The sequence below is a fragment of the Salvelinus alpinus genome, chromosome 2 (assembly GCF_045679555.1).
Source record: "Salvelinus alpinus chromosome 2, SLU_Salpinus.1, whole genome shotgun sequence".
NCBI lineage: Eukaryota > Metazoa > Chordata > Actinopteri > Salmoniformes > Salmonidae > Salvelinus > Salvelinus alpinus.
In genome coordinates this window covers 14,863,782-14,890,812 of record NC_092087.1, presented here as the reverse complement: position 1 = coordinate 14,890,812, position 27,031 = coordinate 14,863,782, and the positions used below count along the sequence as shown (strand labels likewise).

Below are 27,031 nucleotides of genomic sequence, written 5' to 3'. Positions count from 1 at the left end.
AAGTATATTTTAGCAATTACATTTACTTTTGATACTTAAGTATATATGAAACCAAATACCTTTTGACTTTTACTCAAGTAGTTTTCTTTCTGGGTGACTTTCACTTTTACTTGAGTCCTTTTCTATTAAGGTATCTTTACATTTACTCGTGTATGACAATTGGGTACTTTTTTTCACCACTGCCTATACCAAAGCTACTTTTAACTTACCCTCTGTGTATATACTCTCTGGCTCTGGGAAGATGTAAGTAGGAACTGATCTTGGATGAAGAATCTTTTTGATGTTACCATCCCCAAATCTTCACGAAAATTCCAAACTGACCTTAGATCAGCACCCAGGGGCAACTTCAGCCTTTAATCCCCGCCACTTCTTACAATTTCAATATCAATTTAAGGGGATTTATTGGCATGGTAAACATATGTTTACATTGCCAAAGTAAGTGAAATAGATAATAAATAAAAGTGAAATAAACAATAACAAATGTACAGTAAACATTACACTCACAAAAGTGTCAAATGTCACATTTCAAATGTCATATTAGGTCGATATAAAGTGTTGTAATGATGTGCAAATAGTTAAAGTACAAAACGGAAAATAAATAAACATTGGTTGTATTTCAACTAACGACATAAAACGACAAATGAACCGTTAATATGTACATTTGAAAACCACGATTGGAAAAAATTTGAACTCTCGTTTCGAATAGTTGGCCCCGCCTTCATGTTTTATAAAGTAATGGAATTTTCCAGTATGTCATTCAGCAAGTTTCACAACTAATGACAAGACAGACGATACTTTTACGTACTAGAACGACATATCTCATCTGACATTTATTTCAGGTGAGTGTCTTTCGCGTTATCAAATATAACTATTAGCTAATGTATCACTGGATTGACACTTTCTATGTCATCGTTGCTCATTTTCTTATAATGCATTATTGAAAGAGGAACTGCCGCGGCTAGCTAGTTAATGTTAGGTAGCAAGTTAACAATAGCTTGCTCTGAGTACAATTAAACTACCTATTCGAACATTAAGTATTAGAATTTTTATATATAGAGAAACTTGATTAATAATCTTACAGCAACGTTATATATCTACGGAAGATACTGAATTAACGTTAGCTAGCTAACGCCATTTCCGGATAAATAACAGCTAACTAGCTAGCCTTGGTAACCTAATTAGCTAAGTAAATAAGGCGCAATCGTAATGAAAGATATTGTTGCTATTATTGAATAAGATTACTTAGGGAAAATTATTATTTAATAGTACCTAGTTAGTTAAGTTAATGGATGGGGCTGGCAAAAATGTAGCTAACTAACGTTAACCACTAATTTGACATTTTATGCATTTAGCAGACACTTATCCAGAGCTATTTACAGTAGAGTGCATTCATTTTTATACTTGTTCGTAATGGTCCCCCGTGGGAATCAAACCCACAACCCTGGCGTTGCAAGGTCCATGCTCTACTAAATGATCTAGTATGTGGTGCAATGACTGACCATATATGATATAAGCTATAGTTTTAACCATGTTTTGAGGCTATACTGTGCAGCGTTGCTTAATATTTAAGTTCTTTGCAAACATTGGAGTAAGACGAGCTTATATTTTTGGTTCTGATGGGGTATGACAGTTGAACTAAGCTCATAAGTAATATTCTTCAACAACCAATGGCGATATATATACATATATATATATATATATATATGTATGTGTGTGTGTGTCTGAAAATTAATGTAGCAAATAAGGATTCTAGCTTTAAATTAAAGTGAAATAGCTAACTAACGTTAATTATTAAACTGGTTTGGGGTGTAGTAAAGTTACAAGTTAGACTCAAGTTGAATCTTGTTCACGTCCTGACCTGGAATGTCTTTTACCCTAGCAACTGTGCCAAAGATACTGGAGTTGATGCCTCAGGGCCATGCAAACTGATGCCCAAATATAGACTTCCTGTTACTGAGCGTGTATTGAGATTCACTTTTCACTTCCAGTAGGAGGCAGGTTGTAAACCCACGTGATCCTTTGAGGTGTGAGTGGGTGGAGATTATCCAAGGGGCATGTTGCTGTATGTGTGTGGGATAGGCTTTGTGTGTATTAGGTTTAATTTTGCGTGTGCGTATTCACGCTCAGGACTCTGACAGGCTTGTCTATATATAAATAATCTCCCTGGCTCTTCCTCTCCAGAACTCTAGCAGCAGCTCATCAGCACTTGATCTACTGACCACTACGATCGACTTACGACTAGCTAAGATATCACAGCTCCGTTCTACATCTGCTATCTATCTGAAAGTTACCATGGCTCACCAGCAGCAGATCAGGTATTGTAACTGTGGCTTTCTCTCATCTGTCTTGAGCGTCTTTCACTTTTTTTACTCAATATGTGCAATATCTAGAGAGTTGCTTTGTTTTTTTTCAGTGTTAGTAACCCAGGAAAATGTTTTCATAAATGTATCCTTCCTTTGTTTTATCTATTTCAAGTGCCTTGAAGGTGTGTGTGTGTAATGCCAATCTGAATCTAATCTCAAACGGTTTTATTTTTTCCAGCCTTCCCGCTAAACTGATCAATGGTGGTATTGCTGGCATTGTTGGGGTCACCTGTGTGTTTCCCATCGACCTTGTAAAGACCAGGTTACAGAACCAGAGGCAAGGTCAGCAGATCTACAAGAACATGTGAGTCTGTCCTCCCTTTTCATGTCATGCTATGTGTGGCTGCATAGCTAAATCTTGATAGTTACATTTATTTGACCGTTTTTAAAAACACCACAAAGGACATGGAATTAATATAGGATGGGATATCTTGAGGTGTACTTCAGAGAATGTGGCTGCTGTTGTGAGAGCATAGACTGGTGCCCGGCTTTGAGTCCCATGTCTGTGACGACCGACTGTCGTCATTGGCTCATTCTTCCTGTTGAGTAATCCTGAGGAATGTGTGAGGAGAGTGGAAATTTCCCTTTGCTCTGTGTGCCCATTCAGTTGGCATCGCCACCCTAAACCCCTTGATGTTACTTAGTTCTGACTGTCTGTTTTATCTATAGATAGGCCTGGTGCAGTAATTGTATAATTGTGTAACTGCCGATTTATGGATTGTCCATCATGAAAAATAGTTGACCATTTACCTGATAGCAGCAAATGGATGTAATCCTGGTTTACATCAAACAGCTTATATAAGCAGAGACGAGGAGAGGCAAAACTAGCCAGTTCTAGAATTATGTGGAACAGACATCTGACTGAAGACGGGACGGCTAGGCATTAAAAAAGATTGACACTTGCGGTCGAATCCGCTTCCGCCATAACATGGACTCTACAACGTGATGAGACTTTTGTTGCTATTGTAACAGTTCTAAACGGTGACTGCAGTCATTTGGCTGACACATAACCTTCACCAAAAATTCCATTAACGTCACGTCACAGCCCTACCTATACGAGTAGGCGGGGCTGCTCCCTCGGGAGCCCAAAGGAAGAAGACGTTGTGGTAAATTTCCATCATTCTGACATGTTGTGTTTTCTCTCTTAGGCTGGACTGCCTCATTAAGACTGTTCGATCAGAAGGATACTTTGGCATGTATAGAGGTAAGAGTCATTACATTTTTTGTCCTAGTTTTATAGTACTGGTTCTATATCTAGTCAACAAGGGGGTTATTAGTGAAATTGTGACCGATTTGTAAGAAAATTATTTTAAGCGATAACTGATCTGGATTTTATTATTTGCTTAAAGTGAAAGCAGTCAAGTTGCTGTTCAATCACAATCAATGCAGTAGTTTCTCATTTATTGATAGAAGTAATTATATTCGGATGTGATCTCAAAAGTTGATTGATGGTCACTGCATTGTACTTATGTAGTGATGTTTAAATGCATCATTAGAAATTGGCTTGTTTCTTTGTACTCATTTATTTAGATTTGAATGAATGACAAATGGTAGAATTTTCTCCAATCCTTTTAAAAGCGAATGGCCTAATTTTCAATTGATAACACAGTGAAATGCATTACTTTAGCTGTACTAAAACTAAATACTGTATGAAACACATTGACACATTTGTGTTGGGCAACATCATGTACATAGCCTAGTGTCTTTTGTGTTGAGGAGGTTGGAGTTAATTTTATGGGACTCCATTTGTGTGAGGAATGCTTGTTTTGTTTTTGCATCTGTTTTTTTTCATGTTACAGACCTGGGTCCCCCTGGGATATTGAACGGCTAGCCGATATGGCACAGCCACGCTAAAGGCAAATCATTTAATGGTTCTTACAATAATGCTTTATTTCAACTAGGCAACCATTTCCCATTTGTTCAATATTTTGCTCCTTCATGTCTTCATATCAGTGAACCTGTTCTTTCTGCTTTCGACTCCTTTCGCTTACTGACTTTTCACCAACACTTGTGACCATTGCCAAACAATGCTCTTGTGAAAATGTATGTCGTAGTAGTGGCTAAGGTGACTTTCATTCTCGTCTATCCATTTCCCACTGGCATGTAGGCTAGCCTATGTCTTAATGTAAAGTCTTCTTCCCACATTTGTTTTCTAAAGAAAAGTTGGTCTTCCAGTAGATTAGCCTAAGCTTTTTTCCATTTTCTCCTGGAATTTACTGTCTTCTCTGCATCCCCTTCTCTAGTGTTGTCTGATCTCTGTTCGCATTCCTGTTCTGCTTGCTTCTCATCATGTTTCTCATGTTTTAATGTTTTAATGTAACTCATTAGGTTGATTTATGCTTGAAATAATCCCCCTCCATGATCATGCCAAGCAGCCATCCTGTGCGCTTCTTGTCTATTTCATTTAGAAACTTGTGTATTAGATTGATAGCTAGTACTGTACAGTCAATGGCATTGCATACTTAAATGGACCGATGGTGGCGGGGAATGTTTTTGTTTGTAACATTTCCTTGTTAACATATTTTGATGTATGGTTTTTAAGGTTTGACTAATGTTCAATTGTTTTGTCTTCAGGTGCTGCTGTGAATCTGACCTTGGTCACTCCTGAGAAGGCCATCAAACTAGCCGCAAATGACTTCTTCCGCCAGCATCTTAGCAAAAATGGGTAAATTACTGTTTGCATTTCGGACAGTGAAGACGGTAGATTAAGAGTACAGTGTAGCTAATAGATATATTATGAAGTGTCCAACTAGTCATTGAAGAGACAAATCCTATCCCATGCATGCTTTCTAACCTCTCTGACTCCTTGTTCCAGGAAAGGCTTGACGGTGTTTAAAGAGATGTTGGCAGGTTGTGGTGCAGGCATATGCCAAGTTGTCATTACTACTCCTATGGAAATGCTTAAGATTCAACTTCAGGATGCAGGGAGGCTAGGTAAGCAAGTACACCGTATTGATTGATGGAAGTTATGTTACATGTGATTCCTACAGCGGCAAATACATATTGTGCAAGTATATTCATGTATTCTTGTTCCTCCCAGCGGCTCAGCAGAGAATGCCAGCCGTGATGTCTCCCACTAAGCTGGCTGCCACTAACACAGTGCTGAGCAGGTCCTACAACGTGGGGCCCAGTCCTGCAGCCAGGGCAGTGTCTGCTACCCAGATCGCCCGGGACCTTCTGCACACACAAGGCATCCAGGGCCTCTACAAAGGCCTCGGGGCCACCCTCATGAGGTAAGGGCTTCTTACACATTCATGTAAAGTCAAAGGCCTGAAGTAATTTTTATTGGGGCTGCTAGGCTAGAAAAACTGGAATAGCTTTAGAAAACAGATTTACAAACCAGTAAAATACTTATTGTCTGCTATTTCAGAGATGTTCCCTTCTCCATGGTCTACTTCCCACTGTTCGCCCACCTCAACCGGCTGGGCCAGCCCTCTCGAGATCAATCAGCACCCTTCTACTGGGCTTTCTTGTCTGGCTGTCTGGCTGGCTCCACTGCAGCTGTGGCAGTCAATCCTTGTGATGGTGAGTCTGGAATCTGTCTCCATTTGTGACCCACTTTTATTAAGCTAGCGGATGTGTATTTCTTTTTTTTCTTCTTCCTGGTCTAACAATTTCCCGCTCTTTATTTCAGTTGTAAAAACGAGATTGCAGTCTCTGAGCAAAGGGGCCAACGAGGAGAGCTACAACGGTGTGGTTGACTGCGTCAGGTAGAGTCACTCTTTAATCATGCTTTTCCCTGACTTTGAACTCGTTGCAACTTTACAACCAGTGTGCTCTATAAACATTTATTTACACCCCTTCCTGAAATTCAAGCAGTGATTTATTTCCTTTCTCTCCCTGCAGTAAGATCATGAGTAAGGAGGGTCCCTTTGCCTTTCTGAAGGGAGCAGGATGCAGGGCGCTGGTCATCGCTCCTCTCTTTGGCATTGCACAGGTCATGTACTTTATTGGCATCGGAGAGTTCATCCTGGACCAGTCACCTTTCAACTACTTGTCTGCATGAGATAAGACCAACACTACCTGGCTGTGCATGGGACTTTCTCACACGTCGCATGAAGAAGTATCTCAGCAAAATACTGGCAGCTATATTCCATCAGTATTTGGTACAGAAAAAATAAACTACGTAAGACTGAGGTGTCTGTCAGGGCTTTGGAGCCTAGAAAAGAGAGGAAATAAAAATAGTTATTGACTTCCTGTATGGTCTAACAGCTGTACTGCACTTCCTCCAAATATTTTCCTGGCTTATTTAATGGGCTGTGAACAATGATTGCACTTGAAGGTGTCAGTTTGCTGAACTGCGGACCGTGAAGTGCAGCAGTGGCGCTGACTGGGGAGTCTCCCTGGTTCCTCTCCCTCTGTGAGGGGCCATTTCAACACAACCAACAACTGAATGTTTTTTCATCGTTTTTTGTTTTCTTTATCCATTGTTTATCTAAAAAATATTTGATAATTTATGATTCTACTTTTCTACAACAGCACGTTGGTTGAATGCCATAGTGTGGTGTAAAGATTTGTATAGGTCACAGGAGGTTGGTGGCACCTTAATTGGGGAGGACGGGCTCGTGGTAATGGCTGGAGTGGAATGGTATCAAATACACACATGGTTACCATGTGTTTAATGCCGTTCCATTTGTTCCATTCCAGACATTATGAGCCGTCCTCCCCTCAGCCTCCATTTGTGAAGGTATTTCATAGCGTCTGTCATGTTTTTGCAGTCATGTGATTTCAAGCTATCAATTAATCTGATTTACACATTTGAATTGTTAATTTAACTGTGGTTGATTGAGAAGGCTAAAGAAACACGTTAGAATGAGCTTTTTAACATTTTATTTTTCAAAAGAAACCTCTTCAACTCACATTTCACTGAGGTTTAGTTTGAGACAGAGGGACCAAGCACCTAGGGGTTATTCCACAGCTACACCTCATGGTTCGCTGCCACAGACACTCACATCTTAGTTTATTTTTTACATTCTAAATACTTGATTCATTTATATTATGCATATTTATACATACATATACAGTAAGGTTGTGAAGTGTTCTGTTATGGTCTATGTTACTTCAGGGCTATAGACAATAGTTCCAAGACGTTTAGTTTATGGCCATAATTCTGTTTATTTTATTAATGACATGCCCCTAAATGTAATGCAAATGGTTTTGTATTTGCCTTAGCTGAGTGGATTGGCATTTTTCACTATAAGGAAGTGATACTGTATCGAGACTGACTGAGCCTGCCAAATAGCATCACCGATGCTATCTGTACCAGGTCATCTAACAAAGGAAATGACTGTTACATCACTTTATGTTGTATGTCTAATTTTGTTTTGTATGTATTTAAGTGATGCCTGGGTTGACTCATAACCTGCAGTCCTGACTGTTATATCCACGGGACGGGCAGGTTTAGGTTCATGCAATGTGTGGATGAAGGGCGGGTTGAATAAAGAGAACAATGTATTTAAAGAAAATCCATACATGTATACTTCTTGTGCAGGTCATCTAGTTTACGTTGAGGTTTACCGCACTTGACTTAGCACGCAGTGCCATAACGTTATGACACTATCATAACCATGTCATAATACACATATATACATATGCACAAAAGTATGTGGACACCCCTTCAAAATTAGTGGATTTGACTATTTTGGCCACAGCTGTTGCTGACCGGTGTATAAAATCGAGCACACAGCCATGCAATCTCCATAGACAAACACTGGCAGTAGAATGGCCTCACTGAAGAGCTCAGTGACTTTCAACGTGGCACCGTCATAGGATGCCTCCTTTCCAACAAGTCAGTTGGTCAAATGTCTGTCCTGCTAGAGCTGCACCAGTCAACTGTAAGTGCTGTTAGTGTGAAGTGGAAATGCCTAGGAGCAACAGCGGCTCAGCCGTGAAGTGGTATGCCACACAAGCGCACAGAACAGGACCGCAGAGGGCTGAAGCGCAAAAATTAATCTGACCTCAGTTGCAACACTCACTACCAAGTTCCAAACTGCCTCCGGAGCAACGTCAGCATAAGAACTGTTCGTCAGGACCTTCTTGAAATGGGTTTCTATGGCCGAGCAGCCGCACACAAGCCTAAGATCACCATGCTTTATGCCAAGCGTCGGCTGGAGTGGTGTATAGTTCGCCACCATTGGACTCTGGAGCAGTGGAAATCCGTTCTCTGGATTGATGAGTCACGTCACCATCTGGCAGTCCGACGGACTAATCTGGGTTTGGCGGATGCCAGGAGAACGCTACCTGCCCCAATGCAGTGCCAACTGTAAAGTTTGGTGTAGGAGGAATAATGGTCTGGGGCTGTTTTTCATAGTTCAGGCTTGGCCCCTTAGTTCCAGTGAAGGGAAATCTTAATGCTACTGCATACAATTACATTCTAGACGATTTTCTGCTTCCAACTTTGTGGCAACATTTTGGGGAAGGCCCTTTCCTGTTTCAGCATGACAAGGCCCCGTGCACAAAGCAAGGTCCATACAGAAATGGTTTGTCGAGATCGGTGTGGAAGAACTTGACTGGCCTGCACAGAGCCCTGACCTCCACACCATTGGGATGAATTGGAACGCCGACTGCAAGCAGGCCTAATCTCCCAACATCAGTGCCCGACCACACTAATGCTCTTGTTACTGAATGGAAGCAAGTCCCTGCAGCAATGTTCCAACATCTAGTAGAAAGCCTTCCCAGAAGAGTGGAGGCTGTTATGGCAGCAAAGGGGGTACCAACTCCATATTAATGCCCATGATTTTGGAATGAGATGTTCGACGAGCAGGTGTCCACATACTTTTGGTTTTGGTCATGTAGTTTATGTCATAACACCTGTGACATATATTGTGTTATTTTATGGTTGGTTATGACACCTACATAAGAGTATCAAAACCTACCACGGTAGTTATTTTATGGCTGGTTATGACACCTACATAAGTGTCAAAACCCATATTTATTCAAATGTGTTTTTTCCCTGCCAAGAAGTTTCCTTTCGTTTGAAAGTTTGTTTCTTAAGTCCTTTGTTGTTGTAAGGAATTATTTACAGTCGTGTTTTTTTCATCATATTTTAACTTGTAAAAAAGATACTTAATGACACTGTCAAGAAGCATTATGACCATCATAATCATATAAGTCAGATAGGCCTGTCATGTGCATGCCCTTATGTCAGTCATCAGTCAAAAAGAGGGTGTCTTGTCCTGCTCCTGAAATCTGTTCCTGCGTTCATCCCTGTCATCAGAAAGAGAGCATTGGGGTAGGTGCAAGTCTGACAGCAATGTGTACCCAATTACAACAATATTTTAATATGGTCAATTTCAGAAAATGTTATATAACATAAACATGCTGTTGATGAGTAGGCTATGGTGTAATGGAATGTTTTGCGTTGTGTGGTAGGTTTTGACACTCTTATGTAGGTGTCATAACCAACCATAAAATAACTACCGTGGTAGGTTTTGACACTCTTATGTAGGTGTCATAACCAACCATAAAATAACTACCGTGGTAGGTTTTGACACTCTTATGTAGGTGTCATAACCAACCATAAAATAACTACCGTGGTAGGTTTTGACACTCTTATGTAGGTGTCATAACCAACCATAAAATAACGCAATATATGTCACAACAGGTTCAAATATATGTGTCATGACAAGTTATGTCAGCTGTTATGACATATTATGACATGGTTATTATGACCATTTCATAATGTGTTATGATGCTTGGTGTCAGGTAGTGTTCCCGGTTTTCATAATTTTTTATCTGGCGTTAGTGCGTAAACCTAAGCTTTAGGGCTTACCTGTATGTTAAAACGTAATTTTTCAATAAAAAAATGTTCAAGCGAAAAATGGGAACTGTACAGTGCATTTTCTATATTTGCTGGTTAGCGTCGGGCATCAGATTTGACCATTATCACATATAGTCGGGCGGTTGAGGATGGGTTATTATGAGTTGCGGGTGAACAATCAACAGACCCCCACATCCCTAATGTTTGTCAAATACAACTAATAGCTTTCTGCTATTAACTAGGTTAAATTGTTTAATTTCTTTTAGCTTTCTCACGGGAGATCCATAAACATTTAAATAGGATAGAAACAGAACTCATTTTACCAAATGGACATGCTGATAAAATAAAAGCATTCAATGTCTTCTTTTTTGTTTGACATTATAAGCATACATAACCTGGATCTACAACAGTGTGCACCAACTGTGTGCAAACAATATTAACACCCACTAGATAGTGTATATTTTGAATGAATTTTAACTCACTGGAACAGTTCACACGTGTTCTCTGAGACCTCACACAGGACAATGCAAAAAGGCTTGAACATCCAGGTTGGACATTAAAATAATGACAGTACGGTGCTTCATAAAATGTAGCTGCCTCCTGACACAGAATATTAATGACAAATGAATGTCTGTTGGTCAAGTTGAAATCAGCTCTTTTCCAACAAAAGGTGCAGGGTTTGCTTGTAGCAGAGCAACACTATTCTGACGGGCCAAGCAAAGGAAAACAACACGGTTTGTTAAAGTAAAATATGCAGCTGTGGTAGGAATAGGTTGCTTGGGCTTGTCTATACAAAGATACACATTTGAGACATTTAGTGAGTAATGAAATGTATGATGCATACAGTAAGTGCAAGTCCCAAAAACAGTTATGTAAAACTCAATGACTGAAGTTAAGATTACTGACCTAAATACAACTTTACAAGCAGACAACGTACGACTACAGTAGCTCTGTACACAAAATTAACCCTTAAACTGAGGTTACAAGACATTGAATAAATAACGTTAAAAACAGTTTGTATACAGCAATGCTCCTCAGCCATCACATTCCTGCGTCAAAGAGGAAGACGTTACATGAACATGGAACGCTAGCAGTGTTAGAGGATGCGAAAAATGAGGAATGTCTCAGAGTAGTGCCAAATGCTGAGCCACGTTGTGCTTGGAGAGGAGTGCAGTAAGAGGCCAGTTATTCAGGTCACAGAGATGCCAAAGGAGAGAGAGGGGGCCTGGACTAACTGCCTCTGTCCAGGGGACGGGGAATGTCTGTGTTAAAAAATGCTCCCCTGTCCTCCATCCCAGATGTGATGTACCCTCCTTGTTCCGGCATTGTGATGATGAAGAGCTGGTGAGTCGATATTAAGCCTGCAGGGTAGGAGGGGTAAGGCCGGAGCTAATGGGTTTTTCTAGATCACCTCCCTGTTGTTCCGAATTGCACAGCAGAGGACCATACTGAAGATCATACCAATGACCTGAGGAGAGAACAAAAAACGATATTATAAGCTTGTAATACAGTTTTATGCAGATTTCTTGTAACATTTTAAAAATAATTATATAACGAGTTACCATATGTAATTTGTGCCCGAGTGTCAGTAAGATTCTTACCATTACTCCTGCAACACCAATCCCCACATATCCGATAATGTAGAGCTTTTCATTGAAAAAGTCCATTATTGCATTCAGACAGTTCTGGAAACACACATAGCATAATATCACTTACAATACCTTTATTCACTTTTTCTTAATAAGAGAACATTAGGGTAAATTCATTAGCCTCTATAGAGCATACATTATCTCTGAAACCCATGATCTAAGCACAGCTATAGGTACCACTGTACTATAACTAGCCTATAAAACTAGATATTAATAATCTAATTTGAAATTAGGTAAAATAGATAACAGCCGGCCTAAAGTAATGGCTATCAGACTGGAACTACGGTAAACAATGTTGTTTTCAATGGGGTTATACTGCCACCTAGAGGAATGTATGATACTGCAGCAGGAAGAGTTGTTTGTACCTTTAGGTCTTCATCACCAGGAAGACACATAGACGGGTTAGTCACTGAGTCCCCACAGCAATTCAGCTACAAATGGAAAAAAAACAGAATATAACAAATAAATATAGCATATCAAAACATAGAAATGGACAACATTGACAATGTGACATGATCAATAAGTACTTAATGAGAGCATAAAGAAAACTGTAGTTTAACTCACAACAGTGTGGTAAATTGCTGCTATTGCCGTCCGGTTGGAATTTTCAGAACCTTCTGAAATAGATTCACTGTAGAACTTTTGAACATCTTCAATGATCTAAAAGATAGATTAAGGATGAATTGAAATTAGTCAGAGATTGCAGTATCAATAAATTGTCTTTCATTCAAGTTTAATATCAGAACATTGATTCGAGTGGATATACCTTGTCTTTGCTCATGAATCCAAACACACCTGCAGCAACCTCTGCACCAACGATTACAAGAAGGCAGGCAAAGAACTGCAAAACAGAGAGGGCAGTGACATATTAAACCAATAAGGCCTGAGGGGGTGTGGTATATCGCCAATATATACCACGACTAAGGGCTGTTCTAATGCACAATGCAACGCGGAGTTCCTGGATACAGCCCTTAGCCGTGGTATATTGGCCATATACCACAACCCCCTGAGGTGCCTTATTGCTATTATAAACTGGTTACCAACATAACTAAAGCAGTAGAAAGAAATGTTGTCATACCCATGGTATACCGTCTGATATACCACGGCTGTCAGCCAATCAGCATTCAGGGCTCGAACCACCCAGTTCATTTTAATGCATAGCCTACCATACAGTATCCTGTACATATGGCCAGGATTTTTCCCAGATCAGGACATATGGTTAGTAAAAACTCAGGGCCTGCTGACAGTATACTCATAAGAGAAGCCCACCGGGCACACACTGGCGGAATCAATGTTGTTTTCACGTCAGTTCAATGCAATTATGTTGAACCAACGTGGAATGGACATTGAATTGACGTCTGTGCCCAGTGGGAGGCTTGTGTTGACTCAAAATGGTTGGGTAGAGCTAAGTTAAAATTGCATTCCACTGAACAGAGACAGGTGCCTAAGGTAAAACTCCCACCAATTACCCACCGACGCAAGAAGACACTGTGACTCCTTCACAGCTCCACAGCAACCAAAGAATCCCACCAGTGTCATTCCCCCACCTGCACCAATCAGTATGTACACGGCTGAGGAGAGATAGACAGAGAGTGAGCGGGGGGGGGGGGGGGGTTCAGTGAATAAACAGATGGAGATAGCATTAAGAAAGATTGTTGCACATGGACCAAACCATGCAGCAACACAATCTAGATAACTGCAAACTGAAGTGTAGGAATATCCCGTATATAATACAGCTAACATGTTAACATTCTGAAGTGTAGGAATATCCCGTATATAATACAGCTAACATGTTAACATTCTGAAGTGTAGGAATATCCCGTATATAATACAGCTAACATGTTAACATTCTGAAGTGTCAGATGTGGAAAATACAGGAGCTGAAAGGAGATGCAAAATCCTGACAGCTGTGAAAAGTGTCATTAAAACAAGGTACTTTCCCACTTCAAAGTGCTAATTGCACATTATTCAAAGTGCCTCTCGGTTGATTTGAATATATTTTGTAAACCCGGAATATCTTGGTGTTGCTAAGGTAATCCAACGCACATCTTTGCTAAACTTGCAGCAGTACATTTCTCTACAATGTCTCTCATCAACACAACACTCATTTTCAGAGGCATGTGCATGTCGTTAGCTGCTCCACCCCTGCTTGAGCAACATTACCCCTATCAACACAAAGAGTAGGAAAGATAATAACCCCCCCTCACTACCAGCCCTGTGATGTCCCCCCCCTCACTACCAGCCCTGTGATGCCCCCCCCTCACTACCAGCCCTGTGATGCCCCCCCCCCCCTCACTACCAGCCCTGTGATGTCCCCCTCCCCCTCACTACCAGCCCTGTGATGTCCCCCCCTCCCACTATCAGCCCTGTGATGTCCCCCTCCTCCCACTATCAGCCCTGTGATGTCCCCCTCACTACCAGCCCTGTGATGTCCCCCTCACTACCAGCCCTGTGATGTCCCCCTCCCACTACAAGCCATGTGATGTCCCCCTCCCACTACAAGCCATGTGATGTCCCCCTCCCACTACAAGCCCTGTGATGTCCCCCTCACTACCAGCCCTGTGATGTTCCCCTCACTACCAGCCCTGTGATGTCCCCCTCACTACCAGCCCTGTGATGTTCCCCTCACTACCAGCCCTGTGATGTCCCCCTCACTACCAGCCCTGTGATGCCCACCCACCCCTCACTACCAGCCCTGTGGTGCCCCCCCATACCCCTCACTACCAGCCCTGTGGTGCCCCCCCATACCCCTCACTACCAGCCCTGTGGTGCCCACCCACACCCCTCACTACCAGCCCTGTGGTGCCCCCCAATACCCCTCACTACCAGCCCTGTGGTGCCCCCCCATACCCCTCACTACCAGCCCTGTGGTGCCCACCCACACCCCTCACTACCAGCCCTGTGGGTCCCCCCACACCCCTCACTACCAGCCCTGTGGTGCCCCCCCCATACCCCTCACTACCAGCCCTGTGGTGCCCTCCTACACCTCTCACTACCAGCCCTGTGGTGCCCCCCCATACCCCTCACTACCAGCCCTGTGTTGCCCTCCTACACCTCTCACTACCAGCCCTGTGGTGCCCACCCACACCCCTCACTACCAGCCCTGTGGTGCCCACCCACACCCCTCACTACCAGCCCTGTGGTGCCCACCCACACCCCTCACTACCAGCCCTGTGGTGCCCACCCACACCCCTCACTACCAGCCCTGTGGTGCCCACCCACACCCCTCACTACCAGCCCTGTGGTGCCCCCCCACACCCCTCACTACCAGCCCTGTGGTGCCCCCCCATACCCCTCACTACCAGCCCTGTGGTGCCCCCCCATACCCCTCACTACCAGTCCTGTGTTGCCCTCCTACACCTCTCACTACCAGCCCTGTGATAGGGTAGTAATGGTACACCAGGGCAGTCCCCATGCTTCGTGTTCAGGGCTTAATCAACGACACAGGCAGGAACTGCTATGGCTGCCTAATTAAACCACATTGGGGCCGTGGTGCGCCAAGGTTGTTTTCGTTGCTTAAAGAACAATAGACAGGAGGTGTGGCGAAGCGTCCACTGTGGCTGCACTGTGGTTGGGGTTAGGAAACTGGGAACAAGAGGGCTGGCTGAGCTCAAAGCTGATCTCCTGCTTAGCAATGGAAAACACCATGAGACAAGACAGGTGCCTTGCTTTACACAAACAAAGCTAGCGACGTTGATAAGAGAGACCTTCCCAACACATGTACAGCACTCATCCTTATCAATATCTGCCATATCTAAGCATTTGCACTTCTGTGTTGGCCCAGCATTGGTGGAGGATAGCAATGGGCAATGCAAATCTTTAAGAGTTCAGTGTGCAAATCTACTGTGGCTGCTCCCCATAGGCTTGTCTCAGCTTAGACAGACACAGAAGTGACAGAATGGAAAGTGAATCATCCGTATGGAATGCTGTATCTTGCCCCTCTATGGTATCTCTGTCTGTTCAGTCTGGACTTGTCTCGTCGGGACAGCTGCAATAAGGCCTTTCTCTCTCCTATGGTTCTTATGCAGCCCAAGATTATATGCGTCTTGTGTTGCCAAGGCAATATGATAAAAGCATGATCAATCGTAGTGAATTTTTTTTTGGTTGCAACGTCTCCACATTAAATGTGAAATTAAATGGATAAGAACACATGGTTATGCATGTATTGTTGGCTACAACCAATAGACTCTTAGAAGAAAATAAAGTGCTATCTAGAACCTAAAAGGGTTATTCGGCTGTCTCCCTAAGAGAACGCTTTTTGGTTCCAGGTAGAAGCCAAAAGGGTTCTGTTCTACCTGGAACCAAAAAGGGTGTTCCTATGGGGATAGCTGAAGAACCCTTTTGGAACCCTTTTTTCTAAGAGTCTATTACCAAACTCAGAGGTCACTATGTTGGGTAAGAAGCTCTCTTTGTGCCACATGGTTTGGATGCCCAGGCAAGCGCTGGTATGACATTTGCATTGAAAGCCAAAATTAACTTGATAGTGTTATCATAACCAGCTACATTACATACATCATCCCAAAGCTTGGGCATCTATCCAGATCTTCTTTTACTGCATTTAACTAGGATTGAATCAAGAAGTTGACACCAGATGTCAATATCACAATGTGCAATGAATGACGCAATGTTTGATGATATCATGACTTTCTGGCTGATGGGAGTGGCGGTCGCTAGGAGACTGTAGCCTCAGAGCACCCTGAGGGCAGCAGCCAACTGGGTGAAGGCATGGTGAAGAGCTGATGAATTGAAGTCACCATTTTAGGTCATGCTCTAAATGGGAGTAACAAGAATAGGCTGCATTCTACTAATTTTCATGTTGGAGACCCATTGAGAGAGATGCTATTGTATGGAACACTGAACTGAAGTGTACTTAATACTGAACGTTGAGAAGGTATTGTGTGAATGTTATTGTTATCGTTTTCATATAATTGGACGCTCAGGAAAATGCCCCTCCAAGCACGTTCTCTTCAAAAAGCTCACGTGGGAAATATGTTTGTTGTTGCAAGAATAAACCTGTGATTATGTTCTAAAAGGGGATGATGACCCACAGGCAATTGACTGCTGACTCTAATAGAATAAGCCATCAAAAAGGTAAGATTCCTGTCATAGCATATACACTGAGTGACATAGACTGACCAGGTGAATCCAGGTAAAAGCTGATGTCACTTGTTAAATCCACTTCAATCAGTGTAGATGAAGGGGAGAAGACAGGTTAAAGAAGGATTTTTAAACATTGAGACAATTGAGACATGGATTGTGTACACTAACATTCAAAAGTTTGGGGTCACTTAGAAATGTCCTTGTTTTTTAAAGAAAAGCACATTTCTTGTCCTTTAAAATAACATCAAATTGATCAGAAATACAGTGTAAACATTGTTAATGTTGTAAGTTACTATCGTAGTAAATACTGTACTTCAAACGTATTCCTACGCTAGTGAACATTGTAGGTAGCTGGGCTGTGTTCCGTACAAGGAAATGTGAGGACATTTTTTGAAAACCTTTTTTGAAACAGAGGAGATGTTAGCATTTTGCTATGGTTATGTTATGCCATACTAAACACGAGACTGGTAACTAATTCCAATAGAACAGTTGGGAGGGTGTTCAGCTGGTCTGGGCTCCTGGTCTCACTGTGAACTGGACTCACCTATGAAGAAGGTCTCAGGGGCTTCCTCTCCAGTCAGGAGCTGGACTGTCTCTGGGTCAAACCTCAGCCATAATCCCACTGCCAACACAAATGAGCCACACAGCTGGGGTGCAGAAAAGGAGAGATCAAGCATAAACATACACCAATATTCACTGTATAACATTTAGTGGAAATAAATAAATACATGTATTCATTAATCATCAACATTGTTATACAGATATTCACTGTTTAACAATGCAACACATTGACAATCAATTAACCCATTCTGCACAATCTTGTATACATTCTTTGTTTTTATGTCATCATGAACCGTAACCTTTATTAAATCATGATATAGATGAGATACAGACTGACTGGTGTCTATTAATAATAACATTGTCTAGAGTTGACCTTGAGAACAGATCAGGACACTGCACAGCACTGATCCCCATGACAGCCTTACCAGATACAAGGTGGTATTCCATCCATGTGCTGCCTGGCCTTACATAGAGGCTGAGCAGATACCCTTGGGCAGACTCCTCAATAAAACATTTTACTCAGAAAAAAAACAACTCTCAAAAATGGCTGTTTTCATTAAAAGGAACAGCCAGTACGAAAATAATTGACTTCACAACTAACCATAGCCCTTGTGTGTCCTCTGTGTCCTATTAAAAATCCATACACCATAAACAGTTGTTTTCAACCATTACTGCACATAGTAGAAATCTAATGGTATTATGTTGTAATAAAAAAGTAACACGTGCTAACTAGTCTGCTTTTAACCTCTGGGGCCTTCGGCCTTCAGAGCACCATGTTGAGGGGCAGCCAAAGTAGACACGGCCCCAAGACGCTGACCTAAGGTCAGTGTTACATTTTAAACCCCTAATGGGGATGAATAAGCAGAGGGATAGGCAGAGGGTAAACTAATACTACATCTGTGCCTACAGCTAAAACCTAGACAGGGCAGAGCAGCCCGTGGTGTCTCAGCCTCAAGCTGTGTCCACTACCACCCCGCCCTCTTTGGCTTTCTCCTCACCACTATGACCCTGCCCTCATTGGCTCAGCTCACAACGCTGCTGCTTTTGTCTCATAACTGGGCACAAAGGGCTCCTGTCTGACGAAGTGACACCACTCTGGGGATGACCAATTGTCTTACTGTGGGCAGAGAGCTCTAGATCGTAAAGTCGGGAACAGAGATACTCTAATATCCATAATATTACGTATATCATCAAGAACAATGTATTTGTATTTCAGTTTCAGAAACGTGACACATTGGTCAAAAAAGGTACTTTAAGAAAACTTTTTAAAAACTTCATATATGAACACATATATTAGCAATGTGACAACAATTGTTAGATAATATCTGATAGCATTGTTCCCTTATTCTTCGGGTAAAGGCCTAAAAGTCCATTAGCAAGTTGGCCTGGAAACCCGACGTTTCGGGCAGAAATTAGCGTTTGAATCAAGCAAGTTTCCTCTCATAACCTCTACAAGCCAGAATGTTGAATAAAATAATATTTTAACATACTTTACAGGTTGTCCATACAGTTGGTCCTTTTGGCCGGTAAGAATGTGAGACAATATATCCTATGTTTTTTAAAGCGCTGGCAATGTGTTCAGATTTCTATCACCTGCAGCATGCACAGAACCATGTAAGCACGTGCATGAGCTCGGGCAAGTATGCATGCGTCTTGTTCATGTATTTTTATCTTGTGTGCCCACTTCAGGTGATAGAAATCTGAACACAATACCAGCGCTTTGAAATGTCGATGTAATTATACTTTCCTGTGAATATATTCTCACCGCTAAAAGGACCAACCGCACAGACAACCGGTAAAGTATGTTAAAATATAATTGTATTCAACATTCTGTCTTGTAGAGGTTGTGAGAGAAAACTTGACTGATTCAAACGCAAATTTCTTCCCTAGAATTAAATGCAATTCAACGTCGGGTTTCCAGGCAATAAGCAAATGTAAACTTGATATTCCAAGAATGAGCAAAGTCTGTTCTAAAATACCAACAGCCTTCTTTAAGATGTGACTAAAACAGACCCCCCCCGCCTCTGACAAAACTCAACACATTCCCAGAAAAAAAATAACATCACAATGCCAAATTGTTCATGGGAGGGGGGTCGGAAATGTGGTGAGCCATCATAGCCATAGAATTAGGAGTTAGAAAACTAGAATGGAGATTAACCTTCTTATGACGGCCTAAATGTCAGACATTTTAGTCAGGGAGTTGGTCAACCATGATTTGCCAGTGCTGAGATAAAAATGTTCTATTATGTTATTGACTGTACGTTTGTTTATGTGTAACAACTCTGTTGTTGTTTTTGTCGCACTGCTTTGCTTTATCCTGGCCAGGTCGCAGTTGTAAATGAGAACTTGTTCTCAACTGACCTAACTGGTTAAATAAAGGTGAAATGAAAAAATAAAAATAATGCATTTTAAGAATGTATCTGCACTGTATGTTTGATAGCTAGCTAGCCAGCTTTAGAGGAATGATTCCATAAATGTTTCAGATTCACTGCTAATAGTCTGAGTCGATATTCACCCACGCCCACAAATTGAGGGAAACAAAAAAAAAATTGCCATTGACCCACAGTATAAAAGAGCCAACTTCATAGCTAATTTTCTGTTATGCAGAAATAACAAAACGTGCCGAAAAGCTAAAGTTATCTTTAGACATGTTGGACTTTTCTTAAATGTAGTTTTGTAATTGACTAAAACAAGCAGACAAGAAAATTGTGTTTAAAAAAGGTCATGTTTTTGGTGTGAGCCAATGGGGTAACCTAGGTAAGCACTGGTTGTTTCCACACTGGCGGGTAGGGCCGCGACGTTCTATCTAATACCGACTGGGACTTCCTTTAAAAGTTGCGTCGTACTGCAGCACAGCTTGCGGGCTGCCGCAGAATTCTATGGCGCGTTATTTTAGTGTCAGCCATTGTTGCCATTAATGCTAGTTAGTGCTAGTTTGACCACCAGAGGGCATCTTTGAGCAGCATTTGACTGTTTTTAATACTGGCTGAACTAGAGAATTTAAAACCTTTTTTTTGTAAGATCATAGTATATGGGATTGATTTTAAGAAGTTTATGCCAACATTCCATTCAAACAATGCAGTACATCCACAGACATACACTGACTGAAATCAGTTGATGATAAGACTTAGACAAGTTGTAAATGCAACAAGTACTGATATTGTATTATATAATAGCACTCACAGCTTTCCAATGAAACAAAACATGGAGACATGTATGGTCTGTTTACATATTTTAGGCTATTTATCGGAAAATTGGTATAAAACCCATGGAAACTATATTTTAATTAATAATGTAGTGACAATAATACTATTACACAATTTCTGATATATCACATAACTTTTATTTTCCTACATAAGAAAAATCAAGATTATTCCTCTACTGCCATTCATTCCAATTAGACAGGTTTGGATGTCTCCCTGACCAATATGGCTGCCTTTTCCGCCCCAGTCTGGAACAGTGAGGTTTTATGACATATCCCATCTAGTTATTTAATAGGATTTCTATTATCATAGATAGCTATGTTGGAAATGTAGAAACAAACTGCAGTTCTGCAACAAATTCATAGGCCTATGCTATGTTTGACTCACAGCAACATAGTGAGACTGTATAAAGCCTCTTATTGTTATGTAATTTTCTTGTCACTTTTTGATATATATATATATATTTTTTACTTTAGTTTATTCAGTAAATATTTTCCAACTCTATTTCTTGAACTTCATTGTTGGTTAAGGGCTTGTTAAGTAAGCATTTCACGGTAAAGTCTACACCTGTTGTATTCGGCGCATGTGACAAATACGATTTAATTTGAAAATGTAATTTGAACATACTTTTTGCAGACATATAATAGTTGTTAACATAGTTAATTCACGCATTTTGTTGACGTTATACATTAAATTCAGATGGTACAATGTGCCACATCATGGTTAAAGAAGGATGAGAATAGAAAGAGAATGTGTGTGTGTACAGTACGTGTGTGTATGTGTGAGGAAGTCCTATCTCATCCGTCTGAATAAGACTACTATTGGTAACAACATACGTGGAAAAAAGAAACGAGTTATATTGATAACTCTGATAAAAATCAGATAACATTGCAGAGACAGACCTTAAACGAAATTAAGTTTCCCTCCAGACCTAGATAAGAATATAAATGAATCGGCTTCAACCAGCGTGAGAGATTCACTCGCTGCAAAATGCATCCGCAATTTATAAGGAGTCACGATCAATTATGCACACATACAACCTTGTTTATGATTGAATAACTGTATATTAATTGATCGATAGTAGGACCAACACTTACCCATAATATGAAGTTGAAAACGAAAAGGAGATATTTCACGCATTTCATCCCACCTTGCACTTTACTCATGATTCCAGAGTTTAAAAAAAATCCTAGATCCTAATACAAGATCAAGAAGAGAGTGAGACTTTGTTCAAAAATGTGGGTTGGAAATAACTGGACATCAACCATACAACCCGCGCTGCAATCTCAAAATAATTGCAGGAGCCAAAGATTTTTAAGGAAACCAAGATAGACCAGAACTTGTCATTTCCAATAACAACAAATGAGTCAGAGTGGGCAGAACAAGCAAGGAGGTGGGCAGAGCCAAGCACGCGCTAGCAATATCCTATTGGCGCGTTCTAGTTTACATCTGCATATTTCCGTGATGTGCGCGTGTGCATTAACTCAATTCGCCGTTGCACTCCTAAACAGCGCGATTTTTACAAACTTTTGCAAAGGGTGAAGTCTACAAAACTTGGTCCGTTCCGTTCATAACAGATTCTAGTTTTGGGAACAGAAACTGTATTGAGATCAAATGTTTAATTGATGAGAAGATTTGCAAAATGTCGGCCAAAATCCATGTCGTTCCATCTTCTCCCACAGCCCGCCAGTGGGCTTCCCCGCACTACCCTATTTGGTAGTGAGTGGATCCGCACATCGGATGCTTCTCATTTATACATCCAGTGAAATATCTGTCTCATTGTTATATCTGTAGAGGAATTTTACACTAGTTGTCGGACCGCCCATTTTCTGTCATTGACTCGTGAGTGTAGAGATTAATCAGATAGCTGGGTTAGCTGACAACGTCACGAAACCGATATCGACACTTTAATGGGGTAAAAATCTCTTGTTGTGATTATGGATGACCAGGGGCCTGTTGCACAAAAGTAGAATTAAGACATCCGGGATAAATGACTCAGCTGAGCTCAATGAAGCCAAAACATGTGCGTCCAGGCTTAATTGGTTGCACAAAGACCAAGCCAGGATGAGCAGACACGGATTCATTAAACCAGGTGAAACCAATCCTGGATAGGTGCGCGCTCACGGCTCACTCAAATAGACCCCGCCACAGATCACAGATTAACTGATTTACCATGGCAACTAGAGCCGCGTACTTTTCCCCGTCGGAAGCACAAATCCTCATGGAGGCATACGAGGAGGTAAAATATATAATTAAGAAGAAAGGCAACACCGCCACAGTGATAAAGCAAAGAGAAAAACCGTGGCAAAGTATTGCAGACCGCCTGAATGCGTAAGTAGTGCACAATTACACACTCACCGCTCCGCTGAAACATCACAATTACAATTCAAATATTTAATTCACATCTCCAAAAATGCAGTTGTACTGTAATTATGAAACGGTTAAATTTTTAATTGAAATGCACTGCAGATATGAGTGAAATTGTGTAAAGTAACTCCATCACACTGTATAAAGCTATGATAAATTTTTTGATATTTTTACTGAAAACAAGACAAAAATACCAAGTAATTTTTTGCAGTGTGACTCCATTAAATGTGTGTGTGTGTGTGTGTGTGTGTGTGTGTAGATTAAACATGAACGGGCCAAAACGGACATGGCAGCAGGTCAAAATCAAATACAAGAACATTCTGCAGAATGGTATGGTCCCTGACTAATATTTAACAAAGCACAAGCATATATTGTACCCAGAAGGTGCCTGCTCACACATTGTCTGTACTGTTTTAGCAGTGAAAAAGAATACCCACAGACAAGGCACGGGTGGTGGGTCACCAAAGGCTGACCTTACCCCAGCAGAGGACATGGCCTTGGAGCTAAATAAAGGCAGGCCCGTCTTAGAGGGGATCCCTGGGGGGAAAGAGACGAGCATAGGTTCCTCCCAAGATGCCACCCGCTTCATTCAAGGTATGTCCTTCCATCTCTACATGGGATACAACCACATTCATATTGAATCAATTTGGACTGTCTGACTTTGGTTTACCTATTGCCTTGCAGTGTCTGGCAGCACTGTGTTCCTGTTAGAGCCACCAGCACAAGCACCAGACGATGCTGATCCAGTGAGTACTCCATCAAAGGCATACTGTAGGCCTGGCATGTCTTGTCTACTAGCTTCAATATGAATCCGATTAAATGTGATAGGGTGAAGGCCCCAGTGCAGCAGCAACAGCACATGATGGAGACGATGATGAGGAGGAGACCATCTCTCTGGATTCCAGAAGGCATGAGGTATCATGTTAAGACTGTGAAAGTACTATTTACTCTACAATGGTGAGGAGTCCTCATCAAAATCAAAAAATCTAATTTCTTTTACAGGACCCAGATGCTATACAGTGGGAAAACCAGCCTGGCAACATAGTGCGTATTAATAAAAGGACACCACATCCTGCCAAATTCCAGCTGCGCTAATTGTATTGTGTTCACAGAGCTCACAAGCTATCAGAAAGTTGTATGGCAACCACCTCCGGCGCCAAATAGAACTGGCAGACATAGACATTCAGTACAAGAAGAAAAAGATGGAAAATCTTGCACTGGAGTCCGAAATAAAAAAGAGGACAATTAGGAAACTGGACCTTGAAATAAAAAAACTTGAGAGGGAGGTGAGATATGCCTTCAATGTACACTGTATGCTAACTGTAACACAAATGTATTAATCATTATTTTTCTTTCCTCCCCCAGCTCCAAGAAGATGACACAGCTCAAAATAAAAATTAGGTATATTCTCGTAAAGTCAAGTGAGCCATGACATATGAGCTCTTATTGTGAGCACACAGGACGGTGGCATCTTTCTAAGTTTTTTTTTATTTTCCCAGCAATCAGTACAACCAAGTCATCGTTATAAGGCATCGCCCTCTTTTGCCCACCCCCCCAGCACCAGGTGTGGCCACTAGCCTATATGAAGGCCCAAAATTGTGTGTTCCTTTCTGCTCTGACAATGGCATGCCCATTCGTGCGAGATGTGGTGGATGAAGAAGCACTTGTGCTGAGGAGAGCCTTCAGGCGAGAAAGGGTCTTCAGGGACCGGTTGGACCCACTGGCCTTCCCTGATGACCATCTATATGAAAGATACAGGTTTTCTGCAGATGGCATCAGGTATCTATGCAGACTACTGGGTCCCAGGATTAAGCACCGCACTGCACGGAGCCATGCACTGAGTGTGGAGCAAATGGTTTGTGTGGCCTTGCGCTTTTTTGCTAGTGGAGCCTTCCTGTACTCAGTGGGGGATGCAGAACAGCTGAACAAGGCCACAATTTGCCGCACAATAAGGAGTGTGTGTCTGGCTATCAAAGCATTAGCAGATGTCTTCATCTCCTTCCCTGGCCACAGAAGACTCTGTGACATCAAAGAGGAGTTCTATAGGATTGCAGGTAAGAGGATCTACAAATTACAGGACAACTGTTAACACATAGTAGGATACTCATTACTTTGTGTGACAGGTTTCCCCAATGTCATTGGTGCAGTGGACTGCACACACATAAGGATAAAAGCCCCCTCAGGTGCCCATGAGGCCGATTTTGTGAATAGGAAATCCTTTCACAGCATTAATGTTCAGGTGAACATAACTTTTTGATATTGTCCATTGACGAACACTCTGCATTGCCAGTGATGTGCATTGATTGGTGTAATATTCCTCATCTTATGATTTCAGATGGTCTGCAATGCTGACTGTGTGATCAGCAATGTTGTGGCAAAATGGCCTGGCTCAGTCCATGACTCCAGAATCTTTCGGGCCTCTGAAATCTATCAGTGCCTATCACAAGGTAAGCCATACAACCCCTATTTATAACCATCATGGCTGTGTCAAGAATATCACTGTGTTTATGAGGTAGTAATGATGAGATTTTGTGTTGACAGGTGAATTCTCTGGTGTGTTGCTGGGAGACAGGGGGTATGGCTGCCAGCCTTTTCTCCTGACACCTTTCACAGACCCCCAGGAAGCACAGCAGGCCTACAACCATGCCCATGCCAGGACCAGGGCCAGAGTTGAAATGACCTTTGGCCTCCTGAAGGCACGCTTTCACTGCCTTCACAAATTAAGGGTCAGCCCTGTTAGGGCATGTGATATTACTGTGGCTTGTGCTGTCCTCCACAATGTGGCCTGCCTGAGGAAGGAGAGGGCCCCCAGAGTGCCACCAGCCATGGACTGGGACAATCCGGCAATCTTCCCTGATGACGACAGTGGTCGGCTGCTGAGGGACCAATATGTGTTGAATTATTTTAGTTAGTATGTGTGCTTTCAATTTTGGTTAAATATGTCCTGCGGTGGCAGAGGAATTTGGGTTTTTTTGGGTTCGTTTTTTGACGAATTTGGCCTCTTATGATGTTTGTGCGGTATACTGTGTGTAATACAAGGCTGCAGGGAGGCTACTGCATCCATTCATTTGTCTGTTCAGTTGATGTGTATGGATTTGTCCTGCATTTATTTTAGTGTGCAGACATGCAGGGTGTGTTATATACAGACCTTTGAATGTGTATGTATCATTTTGTATAATATGCTTGGATTCTGTGCTTTCCATCTTGTAGAGTCACTGTGACTTCAGTTTCGAAAGGAGCTGATGGTTTACCTGCTTTGTTTTGTCCTTATTCAATAAAGGAACATAATGTTACACATTGTGTTTTTATATTCATATGGAATGTGTATTTGTTTATATGACTACTAGGGCCACACTGAAGAAAAAGGATAAAGTCATAAATTTATGAGGCTGGTTCTTTCTGCAGAAAAGCTACATATTGTTTTTACAGTTTTGATACTTATGACAATGTGATACTTAATATTCTGGCACATCAGCATGTCTTTGTTTATGAAACCATACTGAAGTACAATTTCACGAAATGCCCCACATCTGTCATTTTAACAACTGTCCTCCTTTAAAACAACTGGTTACAATATTATGACTTGTGTTTTTTTCCCCTCTGTGGCCCTAATATTCTATCATTTTATATATAGCCTTATAGTCTATGGGAAACTGTAAATTATCTAATGATAGCAACATCTAAAAATCATTTTTTATCCAAAATCATTGAAATTAATGATCACAAACGTTTAAATAACAGTGGGTCTAGTTATATGTGATAACAATGTATAGTGAGCAGTGAAATAACTATTGGTTTCCATTTGTGGTGACTGCTGACTGACAATAGGGATGAGATTAAATAGATCCTGGAATTTAGCCTGGTCTGGAGCAGGCTAGCTCCACAGAATAAATCTCCATGGTAATTTATACCATAACATATCCTCCTGCCCCCTATCCATCTTTAGTGCAACCGGATTACGGATCAATTGAGCCAGGATCACCAAGATATCCTGGCTTAATCCCTTATCCTAGTTTTGTGCAACAGGCC

General features: G+C 41.5%; 3 protein-coding genes across 4 annotated transcripts; 2 read left to right on the top strand and 1 right to left on the bottom strand.

The window, feature by feature from the left end:
* The first annotated feature begins 705 nt into the window (after positions 1-705).
* On the top strand, positions 706-7,832 carry LOC139554641 (mitochondrial glutamate carrier 1-like). 2 transcript variants are annotated; one of them, XM_071367618.1, is made up of 10 exons: positions 706-839; positions 2,182-2,315; positions 2,542-2,667; positions 3,512-3,567; positions 4,938-5,028; positions 5,179-5,297; positions 5,404-5,596; positions 5,734-5,888; positions 5,998-6,073; positions 6,210-7,832. In XM_071367618.1, exons 2-10 carry the CDS (start codon positions 2,293-2,295, stop codon positions 6,367-6,369), a joined length of 999 nt encoding a protein of 332 aa, XP_071223719.1. In that variant the 5' UTR covers positions 706-839; positions 2,182-2,292; the 3' UTR covers positions 6,370-7,832. The 2 variants fall into 2 exon arrangements, with proteins under 2 accessions (XP_071223719.1, XP_071223729.1); XM_071367628.1 differs by lacking the exons at positions 706-839; positions 2,182-2,315; positions 2,542-2,667; positions 3,512-3,567 and adding an exon at positions 4,083-4,219.
* Positions 7,833-10,361: 2,529 nt separating this feature from the next.
* LOC139554646 (CD9 antigen-like) lies at positions 10,362-22,360 on the bottom strand. The gene is made up of 8 exons (XM_071367641.1): positions 21,733-22,360; positions 17,416-17,518; positions 13,245-13,342; positions 12,538-12,612; positions 12,336-12,431; positions 12,137-12,202; positions 11,724-11,807; positions 10,362-11,590 (listed from the first exon to the last, which is right to left on the bottom strand). The coding sequence occupies exons 1-8, from the start codon at positions 21,799-21,801 to the stop codon at positions 11,525-11,527; spliced, it is 657 nt and encodes a 218-aa protein (XP_071223742.1). The 5' UTR covers positions 21,802-22,360; the 3' UTR covers positions 10,362-11,524.
* An 882-nt stretch (positions 22,361-23,242) lies between these two features.
* LOC139554636 (putative nuclease HARBI1) lies at positions 23,243-26,295 on the top strand. Its single transcript, XM_071367602.1, has 9 exons — positions 23,243-23,332; positions 23,420-23,596; positions 23,687-23,748; positions 23,831-24,288; positions 24,368-24,403; positions 24,502-25,056; positions 25,126-25,241; positions 25,338-25,449; positions 25,544-26,295. The coding sequence occupies exons 6-9, from the start codon at positions 24,585-24,587 to the stop codon at positions 25,912-25,914; spliced, it is 1,071 nt and encodes a 356-aa protein (XP_071223703.1). The 5' UTR covers positions 23,243-23,332; positions 23,420-23,596; positions 23,687-23,748; positions 23,831-24,288; positions 24,368-24,403; positions 24,502-24,584; the 3' UTR covers positions 25,915-26,295.
* The last annotated feature ends 736 nt before the right edge of the window (positions 26,296-27,031 follow it).

Bases quoted from the DNA above. Each gene is read 5' to 3' on its own strand.
- LOC139554646 (XM_071367641.1), bottom strand. From the start codon at position 21,801: ATGAGTAAAGTGCAAGGTGGGATGAAATGCGTGAAATATCTCCTTTTC. The intron at 13,343-17,415 runs GTGAGTCCAGTT...ATCTCTCCTCAG, and splicing joins CCCTGAGACCTTCTTCATAG to CCGTGTACATACTGATTGGT. The intron at 12,613-13,244 runs GTGGGTAATTGG...TCTGTTTTGCAG, and splicing joins CACAGTGTCTTCTTGCGTCG to TTCTTTGCCTGCCTTCTTGT.
- LOC139554636 (XM_071367602.1), top strand. From the start codon at position 24,585: ATGAAGGCCCAAAATTGTGTGTTCCTTTCTGCTCTGACAATGGCATGC. The intron at 25,242-25,337 runs GTGAACATAACT...TTATGATTTCAG, and splicing joins TTCACAGCATTAATGTTCAG to ATGGTCTGCAATGCTGACTG. The intron at 25,450-25,543 runs GTAAGCCATACA...TTGTGTTGACAG, and splicing joins CTATCAGTGCCTATCACAAG to GTGAATTCTCTGGTGTGTTG.
- LOC139554641 (XM_071367618.1), top strand. From the start codon at position 2,293: ATGGCTCACCAGCAGCAGATCAG. The intron at 5,029-5,178 runs GTAAATTACTGT...TCCTTGTTCCAG, and splicing joins CAGCATCTTAGCAAAAATGG to GAAAGGCTTGACGGTGTTTA. The intron at 5,298-5,403 runs GTAAGCAAGTAC...TGTTCCTCCCAG, and splicing joins TCAGGATGCAGGGAGGCTAG to CGGCTCAGCAGAGAATGCCA.